This window comes from Falco punctatus, assembly GCF_963210335.1.
Source record: "Falco punctatus genome assembly, chromosome: 3".
NCBI classification, from domain to species: domain Eukaryota; kingdom Metazoa; phylum Chordata; class Aves; order Falconiformes; family Falconidae; genus Falco; species Falco punctatus.
In genome coordinates this window covers 83,894,143-83,919,092 of record NC_137582.1, presented here as the reverse complement: position 1 = coordinate 83,919,092, position 24,950 = coordinate 83,894,143, and the positions used below count along the sequence as shown (strand labels likewise).

The 24,950-nt window shown below is 38.3% G+C and overlaps 1 protein-coding gene across 10 annotated transcripts in view; it reads left to right on the top strand.

The window, feature by feature from the left end:
• CTNND2 (catenin delta 2) overlaps positions 1-24,950 on the top strand; it is a 680,231-nt gene that overhangs the window by 519,830 nt on the left and 135,451 nt on the right. For all 10 annotated transcript variants that reach the window (XM_080382082.1, XM_080382078.1, XM_080382083.1 and 7 more), the window contains 2 exons: positions 6,871-7,084; positions 23,573-23,756. In XM_080382082.1, the coding sequence (XP_080238208.1) occupies positions 6,871-7,084; positions 23,573-23,756 (398 nt within the window). The remainder of the gene's footprint in view (positions 1-6,870; positions 7,085-23,572; positions 23,757-24,950) is intronic.

Below are 24,950 nucleotides of genomic sequence, written 5' to 3'. Positions count from 1 at the left end.
TCTCCGTTAGACTAGCTTAACAAGGCAGCTGGTGATTTCTCTTGTTCTCTATCCTTCAGTAAACATGACATAAGGCTGAACATACAACCCAGTTAGAATTTCTAGTGTAGCGTATACTAACCTAAATTACGTATCTACAAAACCAATGAAATAAATGGACAAGAAACTAATCAGATACAGATCATCCTGGAAATAAAAGCGTCCCTATTCATTTTGTTAGGTATGTATGTTGAGGAAGCTTAGGTCACGCAACAGATCAACACAACCATGAGGATAGTGCCTGCACAGGCACCCCATGCACACAAAGCAGCGCTCATGCAAACACAAAGAACAATATGTGGTCCTTAATCTCTAGCTAAATCAGGCTCAAAGCTTGCTGGCAGGTCTCATCTCACATACACACAGACACAAAGAGGTCTCTCTGGTAGCTGGCTCAGACCTTTGGTCTGCCTAGTAGCACATCCTCAGACCCTGATCTCACCTATCTCTATCCCCTAGATCTACAGTGTCTCTGACAGCTCTTTCACAGATCTCCTATCCTGCTCATCAGGTGTTCTAGCTCAAGGTTCACTAGCAATATGCCAATCCAGAATGTAGACCATCTTCATCCAGGAAAATTGTTAGGTATTAGGTTTAATAAAAAGATAAAACAGACTGCAGTGATTAAGCACAAGGTTTGGCCGGAGAGCCATGCTGATGTGCAACTTACTTATACATGACCAGCCCCTTTCATCACACCCTTCCCTGTGTTTTCTCATGTTATTCCTTCCCCAAACATTTGGTTGTCTCCCTTTTCCTACCGTTGCCCTTCTAAGCATCCCATAAGTTCTGCACATTGCCACAATCCCTTGAAAGCATCCTGTAAACATGCTGTTCCCCATAGGACCTGTGAGAACTTTGTCATGCCCCACCCTCCTTACCACTTAACAAAGCTCAGGCTGAACATCTGCAACCCTTTGAGTGGCTCCTCCAGTAGCCCATCAACCAGTGAATTCACAGACCTTGTCTTTGGTATTGTCTCTTGTTCTGTAGGGTTTGCATACCTAAGTGTGGTTTATTACTTTTCCTGTCTCGTCTCTTTATATGGGACAGCCAATGATCAGATGTCCTTACAACAAAGGTGTCCTTACTTTTCACGTATCTACATACCCTTAATATCCTATATTTCTTTTCCTTCCACACATCCATCCAATCTCTTGTATCAGATCAGAAAAGCAAGCTGTCAAATAATTCATGTGCTAAAATCATTCATTAATCAAGTGTATATATATATTCTTTCAGACACCATCAATGTATTATTGACTTGTTTTACCAATGCGTATGGTTCAGGCTGGTCACATGTAACTCCTGGTAGTAACAGTCCACTGATACGGAAAATTTGTTCTGGTAAACACCATCGAATCAAAGGTCAGCCTTTAAACTGATAAATTAGATCTCTCAAAGGCTGTTGGCATGAGACATCCAGGCTGTCCTTATTAGGAACATAGTTAACATCTTCGCTGCCTCCAGTGCTGGTCTGAACCCCTTCTCGAGTCCAAATTCACCTTCTATCTGCATCGTGTGGATAGAGATACATTCCCAGATGTCATGCAAGACCTAACATCGTAACAGTGGCAGAGGAGAAGACTCTGGAATCAAGCTGACACGAAGACACTGTTGCAGGTCTGTGGACCAGAAAGTCCAGTGCCTTTTCCTGTCCTGTCTGTCTGCATCATGGCATCATGGGACTTAACCAGAGCAAGTGCTTCTGACCAGCAAGTAGACTGCAATATTAACGGTGGAGGGCCAACATTAAAAAAACCAGCTTAAAAATTTCATGGAAGAAGAAAAGAGGGTTCATCAGACAAAAGCAGCTCTGTGCATACTTTGATGGAAAAAATTTCATGGCAAAATTCATGTAATCTCTGTTCTTTCAGTTTTTACTTTGATTGGCGTAGGTTTACACAGCATAGATTTCCTAATTCATTAGGAAGGCTCAACAAATGAATTCAGGCTGATGCATGCTGGGATTCCTGGTCCTGATGGGATTTGCTGTACACTCCATAATGCCATGTGTGAAAGAATGCAGCCTGTTCTATTTAGTTAACAGCTCTCTAACAGCATCTTCTGAAAACGTCAACAAAATATTTCTACTGAGGGAAAAAAAGGAAAGAACATTCAGAAATTAACATGTCCATGGATTAGTCATGAGAAACATCGCAACACACCCAGCATTTTTATACTTCTAGTCTGATCCTTTTTTATTATTATTAATTTCTATTTATTTTATTTTTAGAAGAGATGGAGTAAAAAAGGAATGTTCAAGACAGGAAGAATAAACTTTTATGTTATGACTGGGCTAACTGTTGTGCTGCAGAGTTGAAGGTCATTCTTTTGACTTCAGAAGTGGCTGCTCTGGGACTGGTCTGTGTGAGAATAGAGTTGGTCTCCTTTATGTCCTGACAACTTGGTACTATGCTGTTTGTTTGCTTGTAGTAGGCATGCAGACTCCAGTGTATTGTTTTCTTTTTCTCCTAGAAGCAGCAAGGCAGCAGCCACTGAGCTGCCAATAAATATTACATTAAGAAATGTTCTCTTTATAGTCAGAAGAGAGACAGAAGTATCTGTTGAAAGTCCTTTGGGAGAGTGGGATTTGATGCCCCATTGGTGCAAATTGCTGCTTATGTGCCCATCCTAGTATTCTTGGCAAAGATGTTTGGCAATAGTGCTGCTGAACTCACCGGAGCTGTGACAACTTAGCTCAGCTGAGATCTGCCCCAGGAGACTTACTAGGTCAGAATTGACCTCCAGGCTGTGGCTATTAACTCCATAAAGGACTTGAACAAACAGTTTTCTTTCCTTTGCCTCAGTTTCCATAAATGTAAATAGATTCTGCTAAGATCCATCACAGTCTCACCATTTGTCAGGCATAGTTAAACCTGCTGGAGAATATAGTATTAAACAGCTATATAGATATGTGATGGAAACACAAAGGTGGAGTGAGACTTCTGGTGGATAATGGGATGTTAGAAAAACAAAAACAAAGCAAGACAGCAGTCCAGAAAAAGAACAGCATCAGAAACTGAGCTCCCAGTTGTGAAGAATCAGCTTCGCCTCTGCCTGCATGACAGTTTGCCAAGTATCTGAGCCTGGAAATTCAAAGAAAGATTGCAAAATAAGTCTTGCCTTTCCCAGGTAAGGATAGGTACTTTCTTCAGTAGAAGTTAAGAAATTTTGTCAGATTAGGTAAAGTGTTATGTAACATCCATTTCATTTCTGCTGTATTACCCTTTTTTTTCTGTCAGAAATGCATTTTAGATTAATTTTTAATGTTCTTGCTTTTAAGAAAGTATCTTTGAATCACTTCAGTCTGCCTGCTGACTTCGGGCTCCTGGGGGAGGAGGAGCTGCATGAGCTGAATACTACTGTGCTGTCAGATACCGTGACTGAAAAGGGAAGGTGCAGCTCAGGACTAATTCAGGACAGGCTGATTGTGGCAATACTACACATTTTCTCTTAGAAATGAGTGGAAGATAGCAAACACTGTCACCTGAGAGCATCCACAAGAAAAACTTCTGAGGAGCATGAGATGCCTGTTGGCTGTGTCCTAGAGGGAGAGTGGAGAAATCAGCACAGGCACAGTGTGCCCCTGAACTTTGAATAGAGGCAGGGCCCTTTGAGTCTTCATGTTAATTGTAGTACACAGAATGATTTTTGCTACAAAGTTAATATTTTTTTCTCAATCTTTTTTTAGCAGTGAAGCAATTAAAATATTCATTCAGCATATTGTGCTTTAAAAATATAATTCACAAAGATCAGCAGGCATGTTTTCATTCTGTTGTTCCTGATATTACTCATCACACCAGAACAATTTGTGTATTTTTTAAACATGTTCTTTCTTCTGTCGGATATTGTTTCTTTTCAGAGGTTGAAGTGTGAAGCTCACTGGTTGATTCACCTTTTGTAGAAATGATGGGCAAGTTTTTGTTCCTAGTCTTGTTTCAGTAAATGTCATCTATTTTGTCGCGTAGGTGGCTCTTCATGTAGTATGCTTAGTCTTGAATATCTGGTTGTAAGGGGAAACAAACATATTTTAATTTGAAGATTAAATGGTGATGGATTATAAAAACAAGCAAGCAGACAAACCTCACACCCCCACCCCACCCCCACCCCTTCCAGATAAACTTGGTAAATTTTTTTCCAGGCTTGGAAAGGAGCAAATGATTTCGTTGCAAGTCACCTTGTTCACATGGATGAAGTTTTGACCAGGGAGATGTATTGCAACACCTTTTCTCTTTGGTCTGTTTTTCTGGTTTTTAAACTGAAGAATGTCACAGTTTCTCTAAGCAGCAGAAGCATGGACTCTCAAAAAGATTAATGAACTTTTCTGTCTGAAGTTGATATGTTTTACTAATGTCCATTTATCTCTGCATACTCCACGTGGTGTTGGCTGCTGTGGTCTTCCAGGTGACCTGCATATTGCTTAGAAAGTTGGATGTGATATACTGATATAATGCCTATTTCAGGGAAAATATCTTAGTTTATCTTTAAACAATACCACTCTGCATTTAGCCCAAAGCTGTGTTGTAACTGTGTAACATGAAAACTTTTTTATACTGTAACATCTCGGCATGTACACTTTTTAATTAAAAAAATGCTTTATTGTTGGTTCTTGCTGTTATTACAAAAACAGGAATATGCCAGATAAACCAGCAGAAGAAAGAGAGAATTTTTGTTTTATCAGTGAGTAATTTTGTATAGCTTGATTTTGGAACCTTAAAGGCTGAATCCTTTCTCAGTCTTTATTTGCAGTGAATCATAGAATCATTTAGGTTGGAAAAGACCTTTAAGATCATCAAGTCCAACTGCAAACGTAACACTACCAGGGCCTACTAAAGCATGTCCCTGAGCACCACATCTGCGCATCTTTTAAACACCTCCAGGGATGGTGATTCCACCACCTCCCTGGGCAGCCTGTTCCAATGCTTGACCACCCTTTCAGTAAAGAATTTTTTACTAATATCCAATCTAAACCTCCCCTGGCATAACTTGAGGCTGTTTCCTCTTGTCTTATGGCTTGTTGTCTGGGAGAAGAGGCCAACCCCCACCTGCCGACAGCCTCCTGTCAGGGAGCTGTAGAGAGTGGTAAGGTCCCCCCTCAGCCTCCTCTTCTCCAGGCTGAACAACCCCAGTTCCCTCAGCCGCTCCTCACAAGACTTGTGCCCCAGGCCCTTCACCAGCTTCGTTGCCCGTCTCTGGACACGCTCCAGCACCTCTACACCCCTCTTGCAGTGAGGGGCCCAAAACTGAACACAGTATTTGAGGTGCAGCCTCAGCAGCACTGAATACAGGGGGATGATCCCTTCCCTTGTCCTGCTGGCCACACAGTTGCTGATACCAGCCAGGGTGCTGTTGGCCTTCTTGGCCACCTGGGCACACTGCTGGCTCACGTTCAGCCGGCTGTCAGCCAGCACCCCCAGGGCCTTTGCCTCCAGGCAGCTTTCCAGCCTCCCTTCCCCAGGCCTGTAGCGTTGCATGGGGTTGTTGTGACCCAGGGGCAGGACCTGGCACTTAGCCTTATTGAAGCTTATGTTAGGTTCGTGAAATGCCATACATTGATTGTTCCTAAATATTTGAAATTAATAAGCATGAACTTCTAATAAATTTAAGTATGCTTTGTTTAACTGTTTCCTAGTCCCAAGCCTCTTCTCTGCAAAGAGCCTTAAGAATGAATGCCTATGCAAGAACAGCTTCACAAAGAATTGGAAACTTTTTCATCATAAATGTTTATTCTAAGATTAGTTTTTCTCCTTTCCCTTCAGTTTTGAAAACACTCTCTATTTGTATCTGTTTTATTGTCTTATGCAAAATTTTACAATAGTTGGTAAAGTGGCCAGCTAAAATGTCTGGTCAACCTTAGCCAAGTGTCTTAGCACCTTAGCCGATAACACACATGGAGAAACTTTTTGACAGAAATGTCTATATAACTTACTTGAAGCTGAAGCATTGTGCTCTTTGGATGTTAGGTATGAATCAGTATAGTTACTGATTACTGTTTACTGTTTGAGGAGCAAATAGTGCCAGAGAACAACAAAGGTGGGTATTTGCAAACAAATTTTATAATAAGTTGTTCCTGGCATTCTTGAACTTCTTGATCATTTGGCTCAAAGATTTTTGTGCTTTTTCTAGAATGATATTTAATGTAAGATACTGCATTAGAAATTTATTTTGCAGGCTGCCTTAGGAATGAGTAAGACTTCTGTTCTGTATCACTTAAGGGTCTCCCTCAGTCATAACAGAACAAGCTTTTCATTATTTATCCATTATCCTTGTCTTTATGTTTGTGCTGACTTCCTCCTTTTCATCTTTGCTTTTCCCATTTCTTTTTTTTTTTTTTTTTTTTGATTTAACATCCTTGCAAAGACTACAGTAGCTGCCCATATTCCCAGTAATTAAATGTAAAAGGTGGGACTCCTACAATTTTTGTTACATTACATGGGGTTTTTTTGCTTGTTTGCCGTAGTCTTGTGGTTTTTCCTCTACCTTGTGATATGTTACACTCCAAAGCAGGTGATGTTTCTCCAGTGCAGGAGAAATCCTTGCCAAGGCAAACCTTGCTAAACCTTGAGAAACCTTGATGAGGCAACATTCTTGACTAACTTCTGGCTGTTCTTACAGAGGTTCAGGTTTGTCATTATACAGTTATGTTGACACTGAAAAAAATAAAACAAGGCATCAAAGTAGTGTAATATAACACCTTTGTGGAGCTGTCAGCATACCTTTGCTAGTGCATAGCTTACATAAACCACAACTTAATTGCATTGCATAGCATCATCTATAGTACCAGTGTTCATTCCCTAATTTTATGATTATCACTTTGGCTTGTTTCAGATAAGACGACAAGGCGGAATACAATTACTGGTGGACCTATTGGACCATCGGATGACAGAAGTCCACCGTAGTGCCTGTGGAGCTTTGAGAAACTTGGTATATGGGAAGGCAAATGATGACAACAAAATCGCTCTGAAAAACTGTGGTGGTATCCCAGCATTAGTACGGTTACTCCGCAAGACTACAGATTTGGAAATTAGAGAACTGGTCACAGGTTTGAATCTTTCACTGTTTTTTGTTCAAACTCTATATAGGCCCTGCAAGCACAGTTCTGTGCTGCATGCCACTTGCTTCATCAGTAACTTATTACCATCTTCTTTGCCATAACAAAACATTTTCAAGCCCTTTGGATATATGTAATGTATGAATAGCTTTTATCAGTATCACGCAGGCAGTTTACAGATGTAGGCATGGTTTCCACTTACAGTTGCTGGTCACTTTGTTCTTGGTTAGCTGTGAATATTCTTGCAGGAGATGTGCTCCATACACAGATAAGTTGTGGGGGAAATCCACTGCTCTCCCTCCTGTCTGTTGTAGGGCTGCACCTGCAGAAGTCAGGTTTTACTCAATTTTCTTAGAAACTGTTACTCATTTCTTTTATATCTGGTGTATTGACAGGGAGAATTTGTTTGAGGGGTTTTGTACCTTTCTTGTGGTTCTGATAGGAAAATGGAAAAGATGGACAATGTCATCTTCTGAAGCCTTTTTTTTTAAATTTGGTAGCATGCTGTGTGATGTATGTTAGACATGCATGTAGTGGTAGAGTATTTCTTTATATAGTATAATCTGATCTTTTTGAGATTGTCTGAACTTTTTCGTAATGAAATCCAAGGTGGGGAAAGATGTTCAGAAATACAGAATTGCTATCAAACAACGCCAACTTGGAATGTTTGGAGATTTTTTTCTCCTGTGTTTCCCCTAAGCTATCCTATTTAAAATGCAAAACAGAAGCTAGATATTTTTTCTAATTTTTCACTTTCTGATTTCAATTTTATTTGATTTCTAATATCAATGTGGTGATTAATTTAATGCTACAAATAAAAAAAACTTAAGATCTTTTCATTATCCTGTTTTACAATGCCTGTATTTTCATTATGATTTTCCTACTAAAATATGTAAGAAAATTTCTCATTTCTGTCATAGAAGCATCAGAGTACACATTGCATCTATGCTTCTGCAGAAATTACTTACCCTTGTGGGTCAGGCCTCATTTAGGATGCAGTTTATAAGATTATTGTCCTTTGGTTGACTCCAGGTTCCTTGCTTGAGGGTGTTTGAATAAACTACACGGTGTTTATTAAATGTAGATATTTATATTTAATTTTGTTTCTTAGTTACAACACCTATCATCTCATACTTGTTAGGCAGGATTAATGGGGCGGAGATACTGGGTTACATGAGCTCGGATGGTGCCTCCTGCAGAGTGACAGAATTACTGACAGATCTAATAAAGTGTAACCACCGCTTCAGATTCAACATACTTGTTTGTCTCTCGGTTATGTTGTCTTGTGTCCTGGCTCCAGGGAACATTCTGCCTATTTATTCTGAGTAGTATGTGGCAAACTGCTAATGAACATCAGCAGTATACCTCAGCAGTCACAGTGGCACTTCTCTTGCTGTCTGTAGACAGGGCACATAATGTCATTAGGTCATTTAAATAAAAGATACTAGGCTACAGTTTACATTCCTTCCATTGCACAGTATGTTGTTAAATTTTCCTGAATCCCAACAGAAAGAAAGGGGGAGGATGCTAGCAAGCCCTCAAGCTGTTACTACTGAGATGAGCAGGTCCTGACCAGCGATGGCAGGCAGTAGCCAGCCTTTGTATGGGTAGGTGCCCCTCCCAGGAATGGTGAGCATCAGGAATGCTGGACATCTGTGAAGGGGGAGCAGCACAACATGGTGACCTTGAGGAATGGAGTCGAAGTCGGTGGTATTTCAAAATTTTATTCCTAGGCCTGGTTTTGTATTGTTGTTTTGGGTTTTTTAATAGCCAGTACATCCCGGAAGGCCACTGCTTGCCCTGGCCAGGTTTTGAGCCTTTTGGAATGAAATCATAGGCCTTTGCTTTGAAAATGCTAAGCTCCTTTCCAAAGCAAGGCTCATTGCTGCTTCTCTCATCTTGTATCTCTTAGAAAACAGGCTGGAATCATGCTTCTGAATCAGTTCTCGTTTGCTTTTTTGTAAAGTGTTATAGTGTGACAGCTATCCCAGCTAAATTCCTTCCCTTTGTCCTTTCTGGGGAAGGAAAGATGGCTCCTGCAGCAGCTGCCTCAGTGATGAAAATTTGGCTTGGTGGTGGGCACAAGGGAAAATAAATGAAGTTCCTCCTGCTTCCTGCTAGCCGTCCTGTTTTCAGGTGGCAGAAAGATAATTGTTTCAGTAGTGCCACTGTAGCCTCAAGGAAGTACAGAGAAAGTAATAGCAAGTGTGTGTTTTAGGAGTAAATGTAATACCTTGAGCCTTTCCATCTCCTGTTCATTGTGCAGCCTGTTTACATAAGAGCTGTTCTTGTTTGTTACTTTCAGAGAAGGAACAAAGTTCCTGCCTTAGGAAGTCATACGGGCTGTGTCATCACTGCCTCTAAATACTCCTCCAGCATTTGTCCTCAGAGTGCTTCTCTTAGGTGGGAAAGTGTCATTATCATGGTTGTACAGATGGGGAACTGAGCCTATCAAGTCTAAACAACCTGTCCAGAAATCTGGCAAGATGAAGGTGTGAAATCACTCTTGAGTAGGCACTTGGCTGTGAGGGAAGAAATATGGGCAGGGCAGGTTTTTAGCAGCTCAGTATGTCTGAACATTAGCATCACCTGCCCCAAGTACCATGAAGCGCTGCCTGCCAGCGTGGAAGTTACGATGTTAGTTTCTTCCTCAAAACACACACATTTTCTTCCTTCTTGTTGCTTCTCTCTAAGGAAATATCTCAAGACTGGTTTTGGAAGTTTTTTTTTACCTGCAGACCAGCTTTCTAGCCCTGTCTATAGCTCCTTGCTTGTCAGGATTGCCTTCGATGCATTTGTGGGTTTTCCTCTTTTCAGAGATTTCTTTCTGCCATAATCTCTCCAAAATGGAGTTTTTCACTTCTTCATTATCTTGTCTTTCTCCTCAGCAGCAGAGGTCTTGGCCTAATGCTGGAAAACCTTACCATGCTCAATTTTTTTATTGAGCAAACTGAACCTCGTTGCAAAGTGATAGTGCTTCAAGGCTTTCTCACTTGGAGCAAATGATTTCAGTGCAGGTTTCCATGTAGAAGCCATGAGGGAAATCTGCTGCCTGGCTGTTGCAAAATTAGATAGTGTTAATGTCCAGGAAATCCTTCGTAATGTACTGAAAGTGTACTCTTCCAGAAACACTTCCACAGTCGCTGTTTCTTACTAGAAGAAGCTGAATAAACAGAGGTATAGCAGTGAATGTATACATTTATGCAGAAGTGGAATACTCTGATAGAAATACAGATTTTAGCATGGCCTACAACCTCTGGTAATTTCCAGAAACTCAAGGAGAACCTGTATTACGATACCTGGTTTCATGTAGGTCTGTAAATGAAAAGAAATTGGTATGAGCTGGATGCACTGTACTTAATGTAGCCATCTTCACCCCAGCGCTGTGCCACTAGTTTCCACAGTAGCTCCTGTTAATGGGAAAAAAATAAAAGCCTTCTAGTTTAAAATAATTAAATGTTAACACTTTCCTAATAAATATAAATAGACCAGAACACAGTACAAAATTAGCACAGATCCTGCAGATGGTAGAAAAAAAATGTTTTCCCTTGTTAATAATGACAATGAGTAGCTGATTTGTGATTCTCTTGCCTTTCCCAAGTTAACTATGAACTCTTCCACAAAATTCTATTTTAGCATTCTTTCTATTTGTTTTACTCTTGGGAAAAATAAATAATAAAAAAAAAAGAGAGAGACATGAAAAATGTGTAGTGTTAGCAAAGATAACACAGGAATCCTGTTGATGCCTTGTGAAGAAGGTGAGATAAGCAGCTGTTGCTAGCTCCAACCTGTGCTTGCTCCCTGTGCTATCAGCTCCATCTGGTACCTCGGTACCTGTCTCAGACAAAATGATTTGAACTGCTCTTCTTCTCATTTTGACAAACAAAATCCATTACAGCTAAAAGCACAGTTTCTACCTGTGAACAATAACCTAGCTGAATTAGAAATAACTCTGTTTAAAGAGGCCCCTTATATGACTGTATCACCCATTTTCAAACTGTATATACCATATTTGATTGAAAGGTAAAGGGGATGATCCACTTTCAGAAGGCACATGATGATAAAAAAATATAGCTATAAATAATGACATGGGAAATTGTTTCTTCCTGTGCTGGCAACCAGCCTGCTGCTTATTTTAGTTGACATTAAGGTGTCAGAGATTTAACTATTGTCTACTGAAAATAAATAAATTATGGAAATTACCACATTTACAAAACAAAATAGTTTCAAAAGCATAAACAATCTAATGCTATACATATACACTATATTTAGATAGATAGACATGGACTTTGTATATTTAATTCACTTTTCTGTTCACTGAATCAGAAAGCATCTGTTCCATTCCTGAAAAAAAAATTGTAAGATGTTTTGTATGTAAGTTCCTTTCAAAGAGGCACTAGTTTTCCAAGTGTATTTGGCCCATTGTCAGGTTGGGCAGGAAAAATTTTTCATTTACTTCCCAGATTTTGGATTCCAATATTAATTACTGTTGTCTTTAATTTGAGCTGTGGCCAGTTTGTGTTTTGGCTTGGTTGGTCCTCTGTTGTCATCCCATGTTATGCAACATTGTTATGTTGTGTTCTGTTTTTAGTAGATTTCACATATATAATGCAGTATTTATAACCTTATTGATAGTCTGTCAGTGTTACTGAAAGCAATTATATGTTGTAGCCCTTGTATCTATCTGGTTTGAGGTAATGGCTGCAGTTTAAACCTCCTTTTGATTGCATACTCCTTATTAGTATGTGCATAAATTGTTGGCAGGTTGGTCAAGACACTATAGAAGGTCCCTCTGAGCCTTGCATATGTCTTTGCTAATCAGCATAATTGCAAATGAGCAACCCTGCAGTGATGTGTAAAGCAGGTTTAAGGGAGTATTCTATTTAAATGGACCTTTTGGCTTACTTCAGTGGAAGATTTATTATGCTCTATTTTTATTAAAGTAATTCTGACCACTTCTTTAGAATTTTTAACTTCCTAGTACAATGGCAATTCTTCTGTTGGGGCTTCCCAAAGTCAACATCACACACGTGAAGTTGTTTCCTATTTGTGATGTTATTTTCTAAATGGACTTTGTTAAGTATTACACTTGTGACTTTTTTGTATAGTAAATCATATTTAACAATATTATGGCAGAGGACTGACTAGTGTTTTGGATCTTGAAGCAATTTATCAATTTAATAATTTTCTGCGAAAGTGCCCTTGACATTAGCTTAGTTACTGGAGTGTGTAAACACAGATGTGAAATTTTATTGTGATATAAACATTCATTTAGAGGTGGCAACTATTTGTAACCCTATTGCTCTTCAGAAATTTGATTTGAAAATGAGTAAAGGATGGTTTATCCCACTCTGAGGTTACTTCACACAGACTTAAGTAAAGAATCAAACTCTCCCATGAGTTGCATTCTTACAGTATTTCACCTAGATGTAATTCTTAAAATCTCTACTATATCCTTTTTTTTTTTTTTTTTTTTTTTTTGGCAGGTTTATATTAGATGCCATTCCAGTGTTCATCACATTAAATATGCCATTTCTTAGTTATATTCCAGTCTTGTAATGGAGCAAGAAGCCTGGCCCATGAAAGGACAAATTAATTAGCAGCTTCTTATATTTACTATAAAAAGATAGGTAGGAAAATAAATGTGTAAAGCGGGTTGCTTTTGGAACCAAAGAGAAGATTTTCGGCATTACATATACATATAAAATGTAATATGTTGCAGGTTTGGATACATATCCTGGGTATCACAAATTTTTCAAACAGACAGTGTGAAGAGCCATCTATGTGCTTAAATTCTCATGATGGTGTAACTGCTGCGACAAGGTTGACATACATTTGGTTCAGTATAAGCTTAGCTAAGAGAGTAAGACTGCCAAGTATCATTTGAGGCTCGTAACTCTCATCTAGTTAAAGAAAATGGAGGCATGGGATAAATGCAGAAAGTGTACAAATGCCTCTTAAGATGCAGCTCTGTGAATTAGTTTCTCCTCCGCCTCCAACACCCAATCGCAATGTCCTGTCAAGTTAAGGAAATTAGGGAGGTTAAGTGTGGAGATAGATAGCTGCTAGAACAAAACACAGCTTTCAGAAGGGCTTGTTTTTATTTTGGCAAGAAAAGACGTACTTGCTTAGTTTCTCCTCTGCAGATAGGCAGATTTTCTGTAGTAACTTTAAACAAATGCTTTGAGGAACTTCCCAAGCACAGAGACAGGTGACTTAAAGACTTTAAGCTTAATTATTTTTTAAATGCTATTATTTAAAAATAGGATAAGATTCACAGCTTTCAAATCTGCTTGCTTAGGCACTAAGATTTGCTTGTATGTTTTAAATGCTTTTCATTCAAAAGGGAGGTGTGAAGGGTACTAGCTGTAATAAATCTTTCCTACACTTTCTTTATATGGATGTAATTGCAAATACAATATCCAAACATGATCAGTTTTAAGAGTTGATTCGATCTTTTGGACTAATTTACTTCTAATTATTTTTTTTGAAATAACACTTATTTTCAACACCAACAAAATTATTTGTGTGCTGGAAATTCATATCTGTTTACCCTGGATTGAAGCCAATGACTGAACGAGGGATTACGTATTAGGATTTCTTTGGTATTTCTTTCTTCAAGTACAAAAGCCTTTATATTTCCTAGAAGTTGCGTAACAGTTTGACTCCCTCCCATTACTTCAGATACTTTCAAGCAAGGATTCTTCAACCTCTGCCCCGAGTTTTGTGAACCAGTGAGAATTTCATACAAAATGCCAGACTCTCTGTCAAATCTCCTGCACGTTTCAGATGGCAGTAGAAACATGCTTTGCGTCTCACACCTCAAACTTTGCATAGAATAGTTTATGGTTCCTTGCTGTTACAGTTAAAATCATGTTAGAGGGAAAAAAGCAGTCCAAGGAAAAACTACCTGTTACTGCTGCCTTAATAAAATTAGGCTTATGGCACACCATTATGCAAAGCTAAACAAAAGCAAATGAAGCCACCGGGTCTGCAGAAGCAGTTGGTAGAGTTAATCAAGCTAAAGGTCCAAGTGCCCCAAAACAACTTCAAGCAACTCAGTTTTGGAGGTCTCACTGAAGTCGTATAAACCCTCTGGCCTGTTACTAGCAATGGCAGTGGCATGGTTAGTGAGCTACAGGGCTGCTCTGCTTTTCCACCCCAGTAATCAGTTAATGTAAGGTTTTATAGAGGGTCTTCAAAATCATTATTGCATCATCATAATTTTTAGAAAATACTTTAAATTAAAAAAAAAAAAAAACAACAAAACCTATTTGTACTTCTCCAGACTAATAAGCTGACATTTCACAGTCAGTGGATGTGTTATAACAAGGCACAGCCATGTAAGGAGGAACACCATTGGACATTACAGTATGATACTACAGTCTGGTAAAATTAAATTTTAGGTTTTATCATCACCTACAAAAAACATCGCCATCATTTCTTGAAATGTGGAAGTGATTTCCAAACAAATTCAGAGCAGAAATTAATAGGCATTTTATAAACTCTTCCAATGAACCCATTGTGCAGTCACTTACTGAGACACCAAATCTTCGTACCCATTTTCCTTGCAAATTGGGAAGGTAAAAGGCTGTACAGCTTATACCTACACGTTGTTGGGAAACTGATTTCCAGCCTGTAGGCTACAGTGTCTTCAGGGAATTCTGGAGCCATTCAAAACACGTCCTATTTATAGCTCATATGTCACGGCAAATCTAGAAGTAATTTAATAAATTGTGTAATTTTGCTTCAGAAATGATACTGTCTTACCAAATAACACTTATGCAGACAATATTGACAGTTCAACTGAATTATTTTACACAAAATGTATTACAATTTACTGTCTAATTACAGAACAGTCTTTGTCCCCTTTTTCAATATGCTGTCACTATTTTGGCTCTGAAAATGGGAAAACTCACTAATAGGATTTGCTGTGTTCATGAAGATACATTCTAACTTTTTTGTGAATTACCAGATTAGCTACTTAACCCCCTGAAGCTGCCAGTTAGATAAGGAGAGGTTTTTAAATAGATGCTTTCTAAAATCTTCTGCCTGCTATGGTAACAACTGGCTGGGGCACTGATTTATTTTGCAAGGTTGTTACATTCCAAGAATTGTTACAGGTAAAAGGGAACATACTGGTAAAATAACAATGCAAAACCTTCCTCGTGTTCACAGTGCCTCTTTCCCTGGAGGTGACTAGGGGAAAGCCTGAACAAGTCACTGGGGAGTTGAGGTCTTAGCTGGAGCAGAGCGATGCTTGTGGCAGGGACGTCCCTCTCTTTTCTCTTAGGGGCTGCTTGAGGAAGTTTTCATCAATTTTCCCATCACAGCCTGCCTCCTTCTCCCTGCTTCCCAGGCAAATTCCCAATCACTTGTCCTGAATTTACCACACTCAGTCCCAGCACAAAACTCAAGGTAGTCCCTTTTTGCTCTCTTCTTCTCTCTGGCAGTGGAATCACTCCCATGTATGAACCACATCAACTTCCAAGTCTAAATGAGAAATAACTGTTTTTTCCCTTGTACAGCCAGCGACATACTTCTTCTGTGGAAAATTAATTCCAGTTGCTTTGATTCATATCGCAATGAAACCAATTTCCTAGTTTGCTTGTTAATATGCTACAGAAATTATTCTTATATTTATTTTTTTTTTACTTTGGTCAAATCTAAGTTTAAGAGGAAATATCAAACAATGCAGTCTAGAGGGATAAATAGAGGACATCTGTTGCAGCATGTGGCTTGACATAACAACTGCATTGAACTTTTTCAGCAAGTAGTAGTCCTTTGGAAAAATTCAGCTGGACATGTGATTTTAATGCCTCTGACTGAAAAATGGAGTATTAAAACACTTGCAGTTTAAAACCACTCTATAGTTTGAAATGTTTGCCTCTTGCAAAACAAAATCATCAGCATTTATTTTGAAAATAGTTTCTGTTTAGAAACAGATCTAAATATTTCACTATTTTGATTGCAAAATGAAAGTTTGAGGATATGCTGAAAGCTTTTTGTTTTGTGATGAAATTATTTTTTTCACTTTGGCCACTAATTTTTTCTTATTTTTAGGTTCAGAGGCCAACCTCCCTTCTTCCTTCCAAAATAATCTTACTTTCAGTGCTGTCTCTATCTTAGATAACAGTTTTAAGATTTGGTTGGTAAATAAGTGTATCCTCTTTTTTTTTTCCCCCCAACTGTACAATGAGCCTTTCATCATGTAGGTATATGCAACAATAGACAGGACTAACTTCCTAATTGGTTCTTGTGAGAAAGGTGTTTGGTACTTAAACCTGTAACTTGATGTTCAGTTTTAAATATAACATTTTTGTTCTCTGTATTAGGGTGTCTTACCAAACATATATTTTGGTCTTGCGTGTGAGAAGAAATTCTTCAGTAAAACAGATGTGTAAGCATTAAAAAAACCAAATAATCTTTGCATTTATATATGCATCCTTGTTTGATTTCCTTGTTTTCTAACAAAGTATTTAATTGGGAATGGTATTGCCATTAGTCACATGTTGGGATGAAATTTTGTTTGAAAGCAGTTGATTTTTTTTTTTCTGTGTTTCACTTAGAATTAATTGCTTTTAGTTTGGCTTCTGTGTTTAATGGGACCAGTTTCATCACTTAGGATCAGTTAGGAAAACAAGTTAAGCAGGAACCACTGTTCTTTCCCCAGTAATTCCTTCTACTAATTCCTCTACTGTCTAACATTAAAGTTAATAAATATCTAAAATTCTTGTCCGACAGTTCTTCCCTTCCACAGTTACATGTTAATTTAAACTGTACAGCAGAAAGAGAGCAGCAATGTTAGGTCAAAATTCAGTCCTGTAAGAAGAATACAGACATTTCAATTAAAGCAATAGCATTTGGACAGAATTTATTTGCAAACAATATTAAAATTCGTCCCTCTGTTTTGTTTTAATAAAATCCTAGATGTAATTTTGGAATGAAAAGAGCAGTAATTGAGAAAGAAAGTTAGCTTTTCATAGGAAATGTTTATATTACTTCTATATAGTCATGTGCTTGTATGTATCATGATCAAGCTGTGTTTGTTTTTAATTTTTTTTTAAAAAAAAAACATAAAACCCAATAATCTTTATTTTCTATGGAAGTTTTTGCTCTGTAAGGCTATGAGTGGTTGCAAAGGGAAAAAAAAATCATCTGGCTACAACTTCACATACTGTTCCCGAAACCCCTGGCTGCTTAAGACATTTACTGAAACCCAGTCTTTCTCAATTTGAACTTTTCATGGATCGTCTTACCCACAGATAGAAAACCACCTCTGTGCATGTAAATAAGTGAATTACAGGAAAGGTGCACATAGGTATTCATTCAGTAACCAGATAAAATTATTTCAAGAAAACTGGTGAAACTTCTTCCTCTGTTATGCCAATTTTAAACTTATTTTTATAGTGTACTTTTAAGGAGCTGTCTTATGAACTGCGAATTGCTCAGGTGCCAGAATTCGAATTGGCCACTGGTTGTTTCCTATAGGAAGTCTGTTACCAGGACCAGTTCCTCCCCTTGACGGTGAGCTGGCTGTGAAATCTTACCGTGCTTTGTATTAAGGCCTGTTGGGGTTGGTATCCAGCATCTTTCCAGCAGAACTGCTGCAGCGCGTGGGGAGCGCAGACCCTGCTGCCAGGGCGCGGGTCCAGCCCTGCAGGGCGGCGCTGCACCGACGGGGGCGCCAGGGGGCAAAGCCAAAGGAAGAGCCAGAAATCACTTTTCTAGCACTTGAGAGCGTGGGGTAGAAGATGCTTTTCCTGCAGACTCCAGCAAAAGATCCCTTGTGTTTGTCTTCTGTGCAGGGTATTTAGCTCTCAGATTTCATTCTTAATTGTCATGTTCATGAGGGAAACTCCCTCTAGTACCCATGTGTGCGCCTTCAGTGTATAAACCAAACAACCTGCCAACGCTGTTAGCTCTTCCTTGGATGCGGTCTCCCAGCACTACCAAATGACATTCTGCATCAGTCCATGACCAAACTATTAAATTAAGATGGAAATTAAAAGCCTAGATGAGTTGGAAGGCTTTTAAATTTTTATAAAGAATATTAAATGAGAAAAATCTTAGTATAACTTTAAGGTCGACTTAAACATACCAAATTCAGAAAAACCAAAGTTTTGCTTCTCGCAATAATACTTCTTTACTTACAATCCCTTTTAACGTATAATTTATTTGGCAAAGTACATCTTTTGCAGCAAAATGAAAAGATAAAATACACAGTGGTAGTGTGGCAGGGGCAGTGCTTTTTAGCAAAGCTGCCTTTTCCAGTTTCTTGTTTTCCTTTTATATTTGTAGTCTTAAGTTGTTCTAATGTTATCCTGAATCTGGGTTCTTCACCCAGTGCGCAAGAGCCAATCCACGCACAAAGTGGAGGTATTTGTTTATGGTATGTCTGTGCAGAAATGGGTGCCGGGTGCTAAATCCACAAAGCTAGCACGCCTAGTAAAAATTTCTATACACTTGTAACAATTATTTACAATTACGTTTAATCACAATTAATTCTCATTTGTTGATACAAGCCTCATCTCCATTTAAAGGTACAGTGTGTTTTTTTTCACTAGGCATGTTATGTGGGGAGGGGGCTTTGTTAGTAGGGGGTTCTCTTTACTCAAAGGTGCATTTTTGAGTGGTGGTGGATCTTAGGGTAGTTCGCACATACTTCCAGTATTTTTTTGTTTAGTCTCATTAATTATTTGGTTCTCCTTGAGCTTATCTTGTTGTGGCCCAGCTTGACATATTTATGGTATCTGTTCCTTCTCCCAAGGCCATATTTTGTTACCTGTTTGTAAGCATTTAGCTAGCATCCTCCATTTTTCAAATTCTTTCTTGTTCTTCACTACAGATGTTTACTTTTCCCCCCCTCTCTTTTTTGTCTTTAAAGTAAATAATTCTTAGATCACAGAGGGGCTTGTTTATATGTATAAAGTCATATTTTGTGGTAGCATTAAATCATGCACTGAGTAATTGTTAACACTTTCCTGATTTTGCACACGCTCTCTTGCTAGGGTGATATTTTTGCATGGAAGTGTTTGATCTCTATTTTCTTAACTTTGAATGGAGTAAGGATAGCATGTGGCTCATCTGGTCTTTAGTTATATATGGCTATAGATGCACATATGTGAGTACTAGTTCTAAGTAAAACACTGGCTAAAAAATGCACTGAAGAGTTTAATCAGGATGAGTTTCAGCTCCAGCCTGATTCAGAGATGATGGTTTTTTGTCTCAGACTGCTCCATTAAATTGAGTCCCTCCAAATTTTTAAATACTTTGCTTCTTTAGGGTAAGTGGTACAGAACCTATTGCAATAGCTTAAATTAATTTATGTAAAACGGAGGGCTGTTTCTAAGCTGAAAGTATTGTGGACAAGCTCTGTCTGCAGTAACTTCTCATCAGCCTGGACTGTGCTTTTAAAAGACTTGGTCTTGTCTTCAGTCTTCTGGACTTTGGCTAAGAGAAAGATAAAGTTTTCCTGGTTCTTGGTTCTCTCAGTTCCCTCCTCCAGTGGCAACAAATTTAAGTTGCCTTAATTAAGATCTGTGTGTAGTTTTCCTTATGAACTGTATCTGTACAGTTATGTCTTTTAAAAGGTTGATTATAACCTTTTTCAAAAATTATAGCCAGTTTTTAAATCTGATTGTCTTTGCTTGTGAAAGGCCTTCTTATAATAGATGATTTTCATTTGGTGTGTTAAATAACATTTTGAACATAGTAGATGCATGCCCTCTGATAAATTACTCCAGAAGATGTAGCTTGATACAGCAATATCTCCATAGTGAGCACTCCTGTAGACTCCCCAGTCCTTTGTCTGATGTCTGCAAGACTGCTAGTTGGTACTCAGACACAAAATCCATCTTCCAACTGGAACCAGCTGAATGCTTTCAGTACCAGTTTCTCCTTAGTTTTGAATGCAGAATGGGATTGCAAGATGCTTTTTTCTGTGTGCTTCAGTTCATTATATGTAAGGATGAAAAACTTCAACCTGCAAATAGACATGATCAGTCTGGCATAGCTATTTTTCTCTTTCTATGAAGCATCCAACACAATCTAAAGTGATCTGCAAATGGGAAGACAAAACGCCTACTCTGAATGCCTTACAACCTTAAAAGCAAGGAGGAGATAAGATACTATGAGCACTAGTGACTGGATATGAGATGTTCAGCACTGATCTAATGGTCAGTCTGTGGATGCTGAACTGTTGAGTTGGACTATTTTATTTGTTGGATTAACAGCTCTATTCTAGTACGTACACAACAGCATGGGTCCTACTGTTTGTGAGGAATCACTGGTATGCCCAGTCAGGTCCCTCCCCTTCCTGTGGGCAGCTGATGGCACACAAGTGATTTAGGGGGCAGCCAAGGCACCTCTTGAGGCTGTTCCAGACTTGTTTATTGTGCTCAGAGACCCAGTACAGTCAAGGCTTTCAGAGTAAGGTGGCAAATGATCTCAGTGACAAGATCCTTACTATAATCTTAAAGGGCATGTAATGCATATGTGCTTGAAAAGTATGTTCAGAGTCATATGGAGAAGAAGATGCCCCATAATGGAAGGTGCCTCAAGTAAAAGATTTATTTTCTTATCACTTTCTCTTGCAAAGTCAAGGCAATGGATCATCTTCTTAGACTCCACATAAATCTAGCTCTGGGTCATCATTTAGTGAAAGTAATGGAAAGTGAATTGCCAATGCCCTTTCATGGTTGCAAATCCTTAATTAAGGAAGGGTACAAGGAGGCACTTAAAATACCAACCTCAGCAAGTAGCAGACTCCCACTACTTGTGAGAATAAACTATAATTTTTCAGAATATTTTTTTTTCATTAAGGTGGTTGCTAGTACTCAAAGACTTAAAATTAGATAAAATACATGGTTCTAGCACAGAAGAAGATTATCTTACATCTTAAACTGTATGCGAGTTGCAAAAAATTTGAAGGCTGTGTCAGGCCTACTGAGCAGTGCTCTTTTGCTTGACTCTGCCTTGACTTATAGTCATTTTAGGAGAATGTAGAGCAGTTAATGTAGTCCAGTGATCCCTTCATCCTCTTACTATGAAAATTTAATTTCCAGTTAGTGAAACTAGATCACACTTCTTGGCTTTTGGGTAAATACGTAGGTTTTTATTTGGATTTGGAGCTTGCCTGTTACTATGGCAGTTCATAGAGCAAAAGCTCATGTACAGTGTCAAGTGAATTTTAAATAGAGAAAAAGGGCTAAAAGATTATTTCTGGGTCTCTCAACTATTGCTGAACACCAAGTTATTGTGATGTTTATGTGAATTTACTCTTAATTAGCAAGGACCTAGAGTAAATAGAAAATAGTGTAGACACACATTTTTAAACATGCTTAGGCAGGTTTCTTGTGTTTGCTTCTTTTGAATTTTTTTCTGCTTTTCCGGTTTATGACTAGTTCTTGAGGCCCAAAGTACTGTTTTGTTGCCATCAAAACACTCTTTTCTGCTTCATTTCTAAAATAGGACTTCTTCACAAAGAAGCAACACATTGTGATGCATAAGAACTAAATCCGACCTTGAAGGGGGAAAGGCTGGCATTCTGATTCTTTATTTCTATACCATACACATAATTTACACCTGTCTAGATAAATGTTAAAACAGTGGCAACCACATTGTTTGTACTGACTGAAACCAGCAAAATACTAGGTATTTCAGGAATAGTAAATGTGCCAATAAAGCTTATTGAGAATAGGTCATAGAAAAGCAAGTATAAATATCTTTATGGCCCTTATTCCTTTAAATATGTTATTGCTTTACATAAAGGCATTCGGAACAGAATTCAAACAGTTTTTCCCCTTTCAAGCAGCAATTCTCAAATGAAAAAATGAAGAGTATTCTTATTTCTGCCTTTTTTTTTTTGTCTGTAGCTGAAGTCTGTCAGTTTCTGCCTGTTTACTACATACAGAATATTTTAAGATTTTGTTGGGGGTTTTTATTAGTATGCTAAGAAAATCTTTTACATTAAACTGCATAACTGTCTTCGCATACACTTCCATATAAAATAATTAAAACATGAAATTGGATGACTGAAACAGTCTCCCCATAGAGGTAATTAATTTTAAAGGGAAACCCAAAGATGTACGTTCATTACACCTGTCCTTCAAAACACAGAACGCTAAAGAAAGCCTTGAGCAAGTGGTGTTCTTGCTGCTTACGTTTATAAATGTCTGAGTCTGTTTGTAAGGTCTTTAGCAGATTCCTCCCACCACCACTCGCTTTGGAATTTCATAGCGTAATGTTCCTATTTGTAACCTTGCGTATACAATGATGATAATCTTTCTCTGTGTTGATTCAAGGCTTGATAGCCATAAAGGCAAAACTCAGTTTTGCCACTCAAGGTTAGGTGTGGGTCCACTGGGCTACTGTCACTGTGGGAAGGAAAGTAGGAAGGAGTAGGGTTGGGTGTATGTTGGCAAGGGGAGGACGAGGACGAGGCAGGCTTGCTCTTCCAGCTGCTCCTGGGAGGACACGGGGCTAAAATAAAAACCACTGCTGCTTCAAACCAGCGTATTGCCCTTTGGCTTCCTCCAGCACTAGTAGCTGCCCGGCAGCACCAGGCTTTTGGCACAGCACAAAAGTCAAATGTGTTTTTCCAACAAATATGTAAATTTATACAAGGGAATGAAAAGCAGAGTCTCTTGCCCCCAACAACTTCTTGCCTGTGTTCTGTGTGGCACGTCTCTAGTGGCCCTGATCCTTGCAGCTGTGCTCAGAAAGCTTAGGCTCTTGATTGCTCTTCCATTTCTTTGGCACATTGGGAATTTTCACAGAAGGGTTGGGGTTTTTTTAATTCCAGTAAATCTTCTTGTGAGTTGCACCATTAAGCTGGTTGTTTCTGTGCAAAACCAGTAGTATTCTGTAACTCTGTGTAGTAAAGTATTGACAAAATAGAAAATTACTTGCTGGAGTCCAGGGTAATACCATACTACTGTATCAAGTTGCGAGGGAAGTCTTTTTTCTTGTAGTATAAACGAGCCTAGACAGTTACTTTCATTACATTGAAGATCACAGAGTTGATGTTTTGTACTCTCAGTGCATATCTATCAACAATGATAGTCTTAGCATAAATGAGAACCTATTTTCTGCTATTGTTTTTTATTATTATTATTTAGAAGTAAGAAATCTGAAGTCTTAAGCTCTAAAAATATGCATGTAATACTTCATCATTCCATGTGTGCTTCACAGCCTAAATAGGCCTAGGTCATAACCAGCTGCTCAGTTTTTAGGCTTAGCTCTGAGAGATTTCCAGTGTTCCTGTGACAACTTGTTGTGTATTCAGAGCTGTATTCCCACTGCAAAAGCATGCAGGTATTGTTTAGCCCCATTTACAATGCAGTGGGTTTTTTTCTTGACAGAAACACCTTTATTAAGAACACCAATGCTGTGAAATGTGTTGGGTTTTTTTAAAATAAAAACTATTCAGTCTTCATTGCAGGAGTGTTAATAATTAGTCCTTCGCTTTTTTTGTAGGAGTTCTCTGGAATCTATCCTCCTGTGATGCACTGAAAATGCCAATCATCCAGGATGCCCTTGCAGTGTTGACCAATGCAGTGATCATCCCTCACTCTGGATGGGAAAACTCTCCACTCCAGGATGATCATAAAATACAACTCCATTCATCACAGGTGCTGCGCAATGCCACTGGGTGCCTAAGGTGAGTACTGCAAAACATTTGTTTTGTCTTAATCATCTTGCTTTGTCTTGAATTGATATTTCTCATTCTTAGGCTTCTGTGAAGTAAATAATTGGTTTGTTTGTCAGCAAAGATGATGACTTTCAGTGCTGTAAACTTAAACTTGGAAACTAAATAGAAAACAAGGCCATTCAAAAAACAATGTCTGGAAGCGCTGCCGTGGCTTTTCTATATTTTCTTCTCTTAGCAGCTTTGATCAGTCTTTTCATCCAAGCTTGTATATTACAGATATTCTTCTCCTTGTAGATTTGTCCCATCTCCTAGTTGCTTAGTGAAGTCAGTATGTTCTCGCTATTACACCCAATTTAATCAGCACAAAAAGTAATGAAGATGCTCACAAAAAGTAACATGCCTTACAGGTTCCAGATGCCATTGCTGGAGTTACGATAAATATATAAAGTAGGGGTTTTTTTCTGCTCTGTGAAGATGAGAAACGGATTTCAGTAAGAGACCAACCAATTTAACATTATTCAACTAGGATACTTAAATAGATACTTGACAAGTATGGTATTTATTTATGTTTATATTTGTATGCCAAACTTGCATATGAAACACCAAAGTGCACTTATATAAATATGTCCAATATGATATTCCTGTTTCTAAAAATCACTGTAGATGTAAGAATGAAAATAGGATGAGTAAGAAGTTTCAGTTCTGACAAAACCTTACAAAAGGACTGAGTCACAGCAATTTCTGAATTCCAATGCATATCATGTTTTTGAAATATTTTAACATATTAGGCAAGTTTTTTCAAGCATTGCATTTTTTTCTTTTCTTCTTGTATATTGGAGATTCTGTAGTCTTTCTCAAGAGACATGAAAATTGATTAGTTAATATTTTTACATACATACATCGTAGGAAATTTGTTAGGTGAATAGTATGTATCAGTAATACAATCTGTGTTATATGCTGCATCCAAAGCAGATATCCATCAAAGAGCAAAATAAAAAAAAACTTCAATAGGAAGCAAAGTAAAACAAATATTTTTTACATATCCATAGCAAGCACCTTTTTGTCTTTGTGCTATTTCATCAAACGGAATGTCTGACTTTCAGAACTAATATTTGAAAAGTTTAAGTGAAAAAGTATTAATTACTATTGATGGTTTATATGTAATTGGAAGAGAAAGAAAGACAGAAGTTAATAACTTCCATA